Genomic DNA, 12,605 nt, shown 5'->3' on the forward strand with positions numbered 1-12,605 from the left:
TTGTTCTCTTGTGCAGATCTATATAATTGCCCCCCAATGCTCCAATGCCCCCCCCCCCCCTCGTAAAATTCAAATGTTGAGTTACATCCACTCACTTTTTTCTATAATAATCTGACTATTGCAGTTCTATGAAATTTGTGATAAAAGTATTTAAGAAAAGGTATAGATGGTATAAAAAGGTATTGAAAAAAAATCTGCCATGTTTGCTTCATACATTTATTTATTCAGGAAACAGCGCAAATCTTGCAGTGTTACTTATTTTAAAAGGCATTTACAAGAGCGGCACCAATTGTGAAACCAGAGATCTTTAAATGCTTCAGCTTTCTAAATTCCTATGGTCAACAGTAGCTGCCTTTTCCATTGTCCGAGACAATTACTTTTCCCTCTGCCAGAATTACTCTGCCACAGGACAAAGGTTTGCAGTAAAATGTACATTTTCCTTGCAGGTCTCTGGTCTCTGTGTGCATTACATGTAGCTCCACGCATACAGATATCCAGGCACAAGACGATAATGCTTAAAACAGTTCCTCTATCATGGGCATCACGGTCCATTTAAAGTAATGCCATGTTTAGCAATGCAAAGCTCTCCAAATAGACAAAATGTCCATTTTGAGACGTTTCCTCATTCATCATTCTTACAACAAATATCTTCCTGTTAGAAGTATCTTACAAACTCTTGTCATATTGTGAAAGTCATTTGCCCTCGTCAAAATTAATTTGTACGGTAAATGAAGTAAATCTACAATATTTATCTAACAACAATGTGCATGTACTACAGACAATAATTTAATTTAAAATAATTTGTTTAAAAAAAGGTCATCAGGCGTTGATCAGGATAAGTTTGATCAGGAGAAGTTTTGGCTACAGTACAATGTGTTGATCAGTCTTTCATTCTGGAACACATTGTCATCTGCTGGGGAGTGTAACAAAAGCAGGCTTTAGGCTATGCACAATATCTTGTCTTCAAGCTCCCTAGTCTTCCACCTCCATAGGCAGGATCCAGGTATATTGAGCACCCGCACCGTGGGTCTGAGATTGCCCGGGAAGAGTGCCAGGATGGAATCCTTCTTGCTTTGCCAGTGGTGATAGAGGTTCATACTTTGTCAGCGGTGGGAGAGGTTCATACTTTGACAGTGGTGGGAGAGGTTCATACTTTGACTGTGCCACAACTTGCTTCATTCCTTGGGGAAACCTCCTCAGCCCCATGGTGGCTCTTGTCAGAGAGCGTTCCAATTCAGTAGCCTCGTCTGTCGGCCGGTCACGGAGAATAAGTCTGACGGTGGAGAGGGCCAGATCTGATTTACACTCCAGGTAACTCTTGAGGTTGAGCTCAGGGAATATTGCCTCTCTGAGAGCCTGAACCAACTCTCTCTCACTGTGGGTTCTCCTCAGCTGACGCAAGATTTCCTGCTCCACTGAGACGTAGCAGAGCGTATCCTCCGTCAGCCCTGACATTCCCACATAGCGGTTGCTCTGGCTCTTCTTGTGCAGCGAGGGGTTCAACCACTGTTGTTTGGTCTTAGGCAGGGTGCCGCTGTACTGACTGTTGAGGTATTGCCATTTGTTGAAAGTGGGGGGATTCACCGCAGCCTGCGGTAGGAGCTGGTAGAGCCCCTCATCAGCCAGGTCTGCCAGGTCACCAACCAGCAACTGCTTAATGATTCGCTTCCTCACCAGTGGGGATGTGACCGTAAGAGGACCATGCAGTCCTCTGCCTGCATCGGACACAAAGCCAATCACAACTTGTTAAACAACCCAGCTCGGAGGATATCCCACGGTACAGTATGCCTTTAGCCTGCAACAGGCCCAGCATGCATGAGCATTGCCGGTAGTGAAAGGACAGAGCCGTCTCCTGCTGAGCCCCGCTCATCAAGAAAGCCAGAAGAGCAAAGGGTGCACCGCTGCGTGTCAGTACAGATCTGCCATTAGAGAGAATCAGAAGCCCTGAAACTGAAGCTCTGAAGAAGAGGAGAACATGCAGATTCTTGTCATACCACAGCGTACGGTATTTACGTCCATACAGTGCGGTAAACCGCCGCTGACTAAAATCAGGCCTTTGAGGACAGATTTATGTGCTGTAGAGCTCATTATGTAAAAGGACTGGGTAATTTGTACTGTGTTGAGGGACGGCATACTTTCCAACAAGCATGTCAATCAACTCTCACAGGCTTATGAATAACATGAAGGTAACAGCTTGACCACAAGCATGTGATAATGTTCAAGCAGAAGCCAGTGCGATAGCCCTTTACCCAGCAGAGGAGAGAAAGATTACCAACAACCCATGTGCGTCCATAAGCCATTTTTAATGCATGCCATTTCATCGTATAAGGTAAATTCTACCCTTGTGCTCCAACAATACATCAAACCCATTTTGAAGACCATATTTACCGTCCTTAAAGGAGACTAGGACAAGGCGGTGGTCAGTGAGCTGTGGTTTCCTGTAGTTGCCATTCAGGGGTACTGAGGCAGAGTCTTGGGCATGGGAGGAGTAGATGGCAGTTGCTAGGTTCATAAACTAGGGAAGCACAACAAAACAAACCACATTAGACAGAGATTTTCCATTGCTAGAAGTCATTACAATGTCCTTCTTTGCAACGCCCTACCTGAGAATCTAAGGCAAGCAAAATCAGAGTATTTTTAAAAATCACTTTTGAAAACATACTTTAACAGTGGTGGTCAAATACCTGTCTGTGGGAGATGGTTACATGGTTCTTGAACAACGTCCACAGCACGCTAGGATAGCAAGGAGGCGTTGTCAGTGAGCCATCGTAGCGGTAATATTCATCCAAACGTGCAGGCAGCAGCGCTTTGATGTTGAAACCTGCCACCTTCACTCTCTGATCTGCCAGTTGAGAGTGAGACATTGTTATGGATGACATGAGGCAGAAGTGATGCTGAGGGTTGAATGCTGATCAACTCATGTAGGCTAATGGGGTAGTGGTTTTCTAACCTTTAAGGCAAACCAATAGGCAAGTCAACATCTCAAGAAGACACCTGTACTCATAGCGAACGGCGGAAGATACACCAGATTGAAACTGGTTAAAATATATTTTGTCGGGTATAAAATGTGTGTCTGCATTGGGAAATGAGTGATCACAAACTAATGATATAGTAAATAAAATAAAAAATAATTTTATTATTCATTCATTTTTATCCTACAATCCTTTGTCCTATATTGCAATAATAATGTACGGTGGTCACAAAATCCCAAGGCACACCTGGACTTGTCTCACGGCACACCGTTTGGGAACCACTGGGTATACGATAGATACAGTGTGCATGCAAAAAATGTTAATTGTTCCAATGAAGTCACATTACACTTACCTCTGTATTTGATACCATTGATGAACCTCAGGAACTTCTCAAAGGTTGGATTGAACTCGCCAACCTGTGTAGGAGGCACAGTTAGAGGGATGTGTTCCCAATGCATTATGAATTGAGTTCACTCTACGTCCCCCCTGACCCCAGCCAAAGGGTGCTCACCTCAATCAGGACCCCCAGCACGGCCAGGCCATCAGATTTGTCCATCGCCATGGAAATATTGTGGTACTTGTCCGAATTGAAGTGCACAACATGCATCTGTGAATGTAAAGGGAAACAAATCACCCAGTTCATTTAAAGATATTTTCAGTAAGAGCTTAATCTCAAAATATCTCTGCTACTATTGTATCTTTAGCTCACATATTGTCTCCTGTTTAAAGACTTTGCAAGCAACTTCTTGCAAAGTGTTGTCACTAAACATAGCATGTTTTCCACTTATACTCTAAGTGTTAATTGGATATGACATAGTTGGCAATGTCACGTTAAATTCTTGGCATACTGTTGAGAATTCTGGCTCTAAAAGAAAAGAACACAAGAAACAGTGGAACTGCATAGTAACATTCTTAGTGTTACGGGTTCATTTGGTTTGCTTTTGTACCCTCTTCTGGGTTCATTTAACACTGAGGATTTCACAGTGTGTACTCCAGTGGGTGGTCTATCACAATTGAGGGGAAGAGTAGATAGTGCATGTTTCTTATGTACCACAAAGGCAGGCAAGTAGGCCAGGCTTGCACGCTGGCGATGAGCTGGTATTTATGGACTATGGTCTGTCCTGGGGAAAAAAGGGGGACAATTCCACAATTTCTGGGAAATGTTCAATTTTCCACCATTCCTTCCAAAACAACATGTCATCAAGGAAAGCAAGAGACTGTGGTTCTGGAGCCTGGAGACAGTTGAAAGGATGCACACGCTCTACGTGTCCACTGACAAACGCAGGTCAAGCCACACTGCTTTAAATGTGGTTCCTCTGCAGCAGGAGTATGGTCCCTAACCGGCCACATGTTGTAACATGCCTCTACCCGCAGTGATTAAAAATGATTTATAAAAAGTCACCTCTTTTTCTATCCGTGATATGTGGCAGCGCTCTTTCCAGATGCTTAAGTCAAATTATTTGTCACTTCCACGTATCAAAAGTAAATGTGGCAAACTGTATGACTCATCCTGGTGTGCAAAAACTTGCTTACTGAGCTTGACACGACATGAAATAGGACAGAGGAGCCAGTCATCTTAAGAGGCGGTTGAAAACCCCAGACATATAATAATCTAATACTCTAATCCCTTCAGAATCCTGCAGAAAGTGACGGTTACATTGTACAGAGGTACGTCTTTGCCTTTTGACTTGTCAGATAGTTACACTATCTGTCAGATAGTTCAACTAGATAGTTTAACTATCTGACAAGATACAAATGTATGGACCGTTTCGTAAGATGACAAAGGTATAGGGTGTTCCCTCTATCTATATTTTCTTATTTTACTTTGTTCAGACATTTCTGGGCGTCAAACATTGGGCAGCATAGATATGTGCTGTTGGTGTCATAGAGCCGGGGAGGAGGGTCCAACTTTGGAATGTTGTTTTACAAACCACAATCAACAGATCCTACTCGTTATACCTTTAAAGCCTATATTTTGATTTGAAATCAGGCCCACTATACTGGCAGAGATTGACTCAATCCTAGACATCACATACACTGCAACGTCTTGTGTTCCTTTATTTCAAAAGACAATGGTAAGCATACTGTAGTTGTGAGCTCTTTCTGACACCCATTGGCTGAAATGGTAGGATGCGGTTTATCATATCTTTCTTGGGATATAATGTTACACGCGCGCCTCTTTAATTAGAATGAATCATAGCTCCAAAAGTTTTATACAGTACAAGCATTCAATTATACTATGGCGTGGAAGATGCAAGATAAGAGGTTTCTGTAACTGGCCAATGGGTGGATGCTACTGCTTTAACTGCACATCTGCCACGATGCTGAGGTTCAGCGACTGAATGTAGACAGGCAACTCTTAGAATCATATTTATACTTTGTACCGAAAATAGCCGACAAGCATGTCACACCGTTTGACTCTGAAGATGTCACATACTGAAGTCATACAGACTATCAAACTATTTGTCTGCATCTCCAAAACAATTATGTGATTACCAGCTCTCAAGAATGAACAGCGATGTTCAATGCTCGTTACCTCTGCTGCAAACTGGTGACCCATCACTGTGTGTTCAGAGCCAGCGGGCCTGTTGGAGGAACCCCAGTGGAAATGGAGCTGGGCTGCAGTGTAGCGATGAGGCAGACCAGAGATGTACATCCTGGAGGGAAGGGACAGTTGCACTGTGGAGAGAAAGACAAAAAAGAGAATGTGAATTTTACTTCTGCAACTTCAGGTTCAGTTTTTTATTGTTGTAAGAAATACATGTGCTTGCATAATTTACTGGGGTTATCTAAACAGGACCATCGACAAAATGTGAAGAATATAAAAATGTAAGTTCCTATTTTTCAAAATATTTGTATCTGTGTTTGATATGTGGTGGCGTGTGAAATAGTCCCCTGTCTGTATATGTTCAACAGTAAAATTGCTGTCACTGCATATTTTGGGGACACAAGTCACACTGATAATACTATACGACTCAGCTGACGGCAGACATACACGCATAAGCTTTTGTCTGGTCTGCACAGTTGATGGCAGGTGGTGAAACAGTGAATGCTGGTGGGTGCCAATTTATCTCTGCTGAAGTCACAGGCATTGTAATGCTCTGACGAACATAGGGCATGACATTACAGACATATTAGTCTGCAGATGTCCTTTTAAACTGCTCATAGGTAGCATTTGTCTACACCATGGCCCTCGACAAGCCTCAAGCAAGAGGTAACTAACATAACAGGTCTTTTGTGCTGCAGTCTACCTAACTTCGACACACAGCATATCCTGTTCAAATAAAGCATAATGATACAATGCAACACAATGCAAAACAGTGCAATTCTGAAGAATAAACACACTTTTCAAGTAATTAAAATAAATTGTGCTTCTGTGGTGTGTGGGTATTGCTGTCTATTGTTCGTAAGCTATATTTGGATGTGGCAATTATGTTTAAGTGTGTGTTACGAATAGATATCGAAAATAACGTGATGAAATAAAACTGATACAGAGTCCAGTTTTTTATGGCACACCGGACACTGTAGGGCCACTGAGTAATCTCTGCACATACTTTCTGAGACTAAACATGGTGCGCTTACTTCGGGTGAAAGGCCAGCAACAATAATAAGAGAGTTATTACGGAAAATTGCTGCGGCTGATGCAGAAAGAGGAGCCTCCTATCATTTTCTTTGTGTTGACCGAGAAATTAGGCCACTAAGACAACAAAGCCGTTCTCAGGCATTTATCTGGTTCAAACCTAATGTGAGTGTGTGTTAATACGTACATTTTCTAAGTTTCAAGTTTTACGAGATATTCAATCATGTTAATAGAAAGGTAGTGATGTGTCCTTGCATCTCAACTAGTAGCTCATGCGCTTGGGCTAAGACACTGCTCACTTATAGCACATCATTGGATCTTGATCTGTGAATCAACTAAATGCATGTTTTTATGCATTCTCCTGTACCTATTGTAATGAATTTAATGGATTCTAAGTTGTGAGAAAATGACTTTAGAATGAACCCAACGGATCTTTGATATAATTATTCTGTTCTATGTTGTGATGCATTTCATGGATCAAATTGTATGACTTACTTGAGTGTCCATTGTTTCCAAGGGTAAGTTCCTCATAGGCTGACAGGTTGTAGTTGTGAGGCTCGATGGGTCTCAACGTAGGGTCAAACCTTAGCAGCTCTGTCTTGATGTCTATTGGAGACTGGAACGCTCCTCCACAGAAAGGGTAATGCTTTGGCCAATGCTGCTCTCCTTCTGGCCCTGCAGCAGTACCAATGACAAAACATTACCAAATAACTGTACCGCTGCTCAAATGCAATGATCCCTGCAGGTTCCGGCCAAGCTGTTGGTATATTCAATTGCATTTACTGTAAAGCATTTAAATAGATGTTTAAATTGATGTTTCGATGATTATTTCAATTAAAAAAAGGACCACGTGGTTTGAATGCATGCCATGGCCTTTAAAATGTTAGACTGCACCAACTTAAAGGGCAAATGAAAATTGTATGCCGAAGTGTGAAGTGCCAGAGGGGATGACCCGCCGGTCTTGGTGGTTAAGTATTATTATCTACTGTATGTGCAGGGCTGTCTGCATGGCAGCATGGGAGAGTCCTGTGGCCTATATTCCCTGCAGGCCATTGGCCCTATCTGAGGCAGCAAGAATGAGAACCAGGCTGGTGTTAGATTGGGCAACCAATGAGAACGCTCTCTCTTTCCAAATGAGAGGTTACTATAAAGCATACAACACCAAAAACGGTTGCAGATGAAGTTGTGCACTTTACGATGGGACCTCAGCTCATGCTGTCTAATTTGGCCAAAGAAAGTGCCCGAAGCAACAGTGCACAGTGGTCCTGGAAATCTGAAAAAGGAAATACTTATTGCAAATTGATTTAGAAGAAAAACAAATCAGGAAGCTACTTATGTGTGTGATATTTAAATTTGGCGAGTTGACAAAAGAATGGGGCTGCATAGCCTACTGGGCTTTTCTGCTAGATGCTTCCAGTAGAAACTAAGAATGTCTCTAGAACAGTGCCAACACTCAAACACTCAACAGTAGCTGAATGGACAAAGACAAAAGTGTGCTGAATGTAGCTGTGTGTTCACATCACTGTTACATTATGACAGCTTGCCTATTCAGCGTCCATTTAAAGAATCCGCCATTCAGCATATGCCAGATGAATATCATTAAGCAAGCATGAATGATACAGATCACGTCTCCCCCCCACCGCCACCACCACCACCTCTGTCACATAACAGAGAGATTTGAATTGATTCTGCGTGACATACAGAAAGACATACAAGCGAATATGCGAGTGTGAAGTCACTGCATACTTGCTCAAGGGAAAAAGCTCAAAGTTCAGGCTGGGCAAAAGTAGTCCCTATAATAAGAAACTTAAGTTATTCTTATGGCTATAATTACCCAGTGTCCAGTTCATTTGCTGTTTTAATTAGAGCCAACATGCCCTCTCATAATCACGTCAGTGGCCTGTGGTGGCCCTTCAGTGTCCTTTAGCACAGCTTGACTGCTTGTAGTTTTTTTAACCTTGGCATTCTGTTATGTAAATTCTGTCCCTCCAGATTTGTGTAGCGTATACCATGCAGCTCTGTGTGTGACACCACTGGTCAGGATAAAAATATACATTCATAATGAATGACTGATTTTGTGTGAGAAAACCATAGCGTCATCCCCCCAGGAGAGGTGAGGATGCCCCCATCCGTCCTGCAGACTGCTGAGGACATACATCTCTGTGTGGTTTGATTGTAAGCAGTATAATTCAATCTTCCACATTGCACTCAGGAACTGTACCATTCGGAAGGTTTACCAAAGGAACGGCTGTTTTCCTGAATATGCATAACAATAATGGATGAACCTCATTAATTAATGGTCAGCCACGGAAATAATAATACTATTATAATAGTATTATTATTTCCGGATGACTGGCCCTGTTATTATAATAACAGGGCCAGTCATCCATCTACAGGTTTCCAAAAACAGCAACAATGATTTCCGTTTACTATTTGACCAAAGCTGTTAAAATAGCATTATTATTATTTGTTGCATAAAATAGCAAATCATTCATATTCGTCTTAATTGTCTAATAAGTCTTAAACAATGCAATGCATTAGGATATAAATCAGTGCATATCCTAAACAATATTTAACTGAATAATTCATTTAGGGACAATTGCTAAATCATTTGATTTATCTACATATTCATTCCTTCTAACATGGTGGGACATGGTGGGACATCCCTGGGACAGGTGGTAAAGGCTGTTGAAAACCAGTGACACATCAAGAGGTTCACTCTGGTGCCTCTTAGTTTATGTAAGAGCTTGTCATGGTATGGTTCAAGAAGCCGTTCACATACAACCTTAAGCCACAAAGCCAACGGCAGGCAACCATTTACGAAATGGAGTAATTGCAGAGCTCTCTACAGTCTAGTGTTGTGCTTAAATTATGCTCCTTCGTACGACAGTGTCACACTCTTAAAATAGCAAATCTACAAGAGCACAACACACTGTTGTACGACAAAGTATAAATCAGGCTTTATTACCACTTGAACCCCAGTATTCTGGTGCTGTGAGCTTGTAGACCGGAAATATTTGGTGTAGATAGAAAAAAGCGGTCCAAGTACATAGCCAACTCAGGGCCAGTTTACTAAGTTTAGAGAGTTTAAGTGGTTAAAGTGAGGTGGCGGCAGTGTTCCCTGCTGTCTTGCATTGGGTCATAGGAAGGTGAAACAATTAATGGTTTTCAAAACCATTGTATGTAGACACTGTCATCAGATTAGCCAACCTCTCGGGGCTGTATGCACTAATAATGCTATGACTCAGTTTTTGACCAACTACAGGATTGCATGTAAATTAACTCTAATGCTCAATTAATACATTTTGGTTTGGGTGGAATACTAGACTGGCCCACAGACTTTACAGACAAACAAATGCAAAGTTGATGTTTTTTTGGGTGGAGGCAGGGGTGGTGGGGGGGTGAACAAATTAATAGGCTAATCTGTGTACAAATACCAAATGTTGAGGAAAACAATTAGCTTACTGACCAGTGTATGTCCATTTGTGACCTGAAACAAAAAGAAAGTTAACATGAATGACAAGTGCAAAGTGTTTCACCATAAAGCATTTGATATATTAAAACATGCATGTGCACAAAATAACAAGGATGCTTAGACTAAACAGTAAACACATAAAAAGAATACAAAAGACCTGCTTTCTACTGGAGTTATATATAAGAGAAAAGGGTCATATTGATGCATTTTTAATTGTTGCAATTTATGTTGTGCACTGTTTCATATCAGACTCTTCAGTTTAGCAACAATGTTACAATGAGCTAAAATGAGATTACATGCTTATTGTGTTTAGGTTGTCGCCTATAACTGTCAGCAGGTGTCATGCTCTAGAAGAATATACACCTGCTCAATAAACAGCCAAATGACAGTCTAATCAAATTATGTTTTATAGACAAAACAAAAAACAAAACAAAACAATTATTTTTTTTAAATTGGGAATCTTCCAGAATTAATTAGCTTATGTGTAATAAGCAATTGATGGGACCTTACTCAATCACAGGACCTTAATGGAAACAAGCCCTGAGGGGTCATCCTTTTAGCATTCTTTTGTATGAATCTGTGCCACCATGTCTTGTTTTGCAAACTATTAATAAAGTATTCAATCAATCAATCAATCAATCAACCAACCAACCAACCAATCAGTCAATCAATCAATCAATCAATGGTGCTTTTTGCCTTTTCATAATTTTCCAAGAAAATAAAGAAAGGTCTTACCATGCAAGACAGCGAAGAAAGTCATTTGGAGGACAACGGTGGGCGTGAGGCTCAGAATCTGCATCTTTGGAGCTCTAATCTGTGTGATCTTGAAAGACAGCACACAACAACATAACTTGAATCCTCCTCCTGCCTCCTCAAAGTCGGCTTTTATAGTAGTCTTGACAGCTTCTTCTTCTTACTGACGTCAGATCCATAACAAACCAGCCTCCTGGAGATCATGAACAGGAGTCACCAGAGAGTGACAGCTCAACAGACGCTCACCGCATCCTTGCGAAGTCACTCATTATAGCGCAACCTCAAAGACCGGTCAGCGTGCAGCAGCGCACCGCTCCACCATGTGAACATGCACTCAAGAGGACAGACTCGACCTATCCCTGATACATGACTGTCATATACATATATATACAGTCATGGATGAACTTCAACTTGGTGTTTGCACTTTCTCCATTCACGGTCCGTACATCTACATAAACGTTCAAATTTCTAATTTGAAGTGCTAACCCCATGGCCACTGTTACAATTATGGACGGGTTCTCAAAAGTACCCGTATCTGCCGTATTGTTCAATAAAAATATTTTTAATCCGATTGGTGGCAAATTTCTCCGTATTTTCACCATGTTTTCAACTACGTGACCCTATTGGTTGGTAGGTGTACTGCACTCTGATACATTATAACTCTATGAGCCAATGGCCAACAATCGGATTTTATTGAATAATACGGAAGATACAGGTACTTTTGAGGACACGGACATAATTGTAACATCCGTTTCCATGGAGTTAGCACTTTATATTTGAAATCTGAACGTTTATGTAGATGCACGGGCCAAAAAAGGGAGAAAGTGCAAACACCAGGTTGGAGTTCATCCATGATGGTCGTGACTCGTGACAGACGACCGTTGTGTGATCCATGGCTAGAGCCGACCGTGGGACGCGCCCCTTGAGTGAACCTCTCCAGTAGGCTAATGAACTATATTCCTGTTTTCAGAACAGTTTGTGTGTGTGTGTGTGTGTGTGTGTGTGTGTGTGTGTGTGTGTGTGTGTGTGTGTGTGTGTGTGTGTGTGTGTGTGTGTGTGTGTGTGTGTGTGTGTGTGTGTGCACACACGGTGTGCGTGTGTGCGCGCGCGTGCGTGCGTGCGTCACGGTGCGTGTGTGTGTGTCTCTCTCTTGGCTATTTCCGATTAGTCTACTGCTGCTGCATTTGTCGAAGTATCTAGGCAAAAAAATATAATGAATACATAAAATACTTTTATTTATTTTGTTCTCTAGGCCAGTGGTTCTTAACCTGTGGATTGGGTCCTGCCAGATTTTTTGAGGGGGGCCCCAGATGATATTGAAGTGACAATGTAAGGACTCTTAAGATATTTTGATACCTAAAAAAAAAAAAAAAGAAGACCATTAGGCCTACTGCACCAAAAGTAATCACCAAACCGATAAAAATATAGGCTTTGTCAAATTATTTGAGAAAGAGGCAGACATTTTGAAAATAGCCCATCAAGCTCACAACGCCTCACATTGTGAGGCATTGTGAGCTTGTAGATCGGCTATTTTCACAATATTTATCTGTGGAACCGAGTCAAACTAAATTGAATGCCTCAACTCCTACAATTCCAAGTGCTTGTCAGGGTGGGGGGGTCCCCAGTTCAAATATGTTTATTTTAGCTTTTGGGGGGTCGCAGTTTGAAAAGGAACCACCGCTTTAGGCTATTTTTATATAGCTTAGGCCCATGTACATTATAGGCTGTATTGTAGCTAAGCTATACAACACAATGTTCTTCAACATCACTATAAGTTTCCTTTTAAATGTTGCCATGTGAGCAAAGGACAATTGTTCACTTTTTG

At 41.6% G+C, this 12,605-nt stretch overlaps 1 protein-coding gene across 1 annotated transcript; it reads right to left on the reverse strand.

The window, feature by feature from the left end:
• Nucleotides 1–214: 214 nt before the first annotated feature.
• ca12 (carbonic anhydrase XII) lies at nucleotides 215–10,922 on the reverse strand. Its single transcript, XM_084060016.1, has 9 exons — nucleotides 10,763–10,922; nucleotides 10,022–10,042; nucleotides 7,048–7,227; nucleotides 5,509–5,651; nucleotides 3,484–3,579; nucleotides 3,325–3,388; nucleotides 2,685–2,842; nucleotides 2,389–2,515; nucleotides 215–1,715 (listed from the first exon to the last, which is right to left on the reverse strand). Exons 1-9 carry the CDS (start codon nucleotides 10,824–10,826, stop codon nucleotides 973–975), a joined length of 1,596 nt encoding a protein of 531 aa, XP_083916142.1. The 5' UTR covers nucleotides 10,827–10,922; the 3' UTR covers nucleotides 215–972.
• Nucleotides 10,923–12,605: the final 1,683 nt, after the last annotated feature.

This window comes from Gymnoscopelus microlampas, assembly GCF_963454915.1.
Source record: "Gymnoscopelus microlampas genome assembly, chromosome: 6".
Taxonomy (NCBI): domain Eukaryota; kingdom Metazoa; phylum Chordata; class Actinopteri; order Myctophiformes; family Myctophidae; genus Gymnoscopelus; species Gymnoscopelus microlampas.

Bases quoted from the DNA above. Each gene is read 5' to 3' on its own strand.
- ca12 (XM_084060016.1), bottom strand. From the start codon at position 10,826: ATGCAGATTCTGAGCCTCACGCCCACCGTTGTCCTCCAAATGACTTTC. The intron at 5,652-7,047 runs GTAAGTCATACA...TTCTCTCCACAG, and splicing joins TGGAAACAATGGACACTCAA to TGCAACTGTCCCTTCCCTCC. The intron at 2,843-3,324 runs GTAAGTGTAATG...CTCAACTGGCAG, and splicing joins CAATGGTATCAAATACAGAG to ATCAGAGAGTGAAGGTGGCA.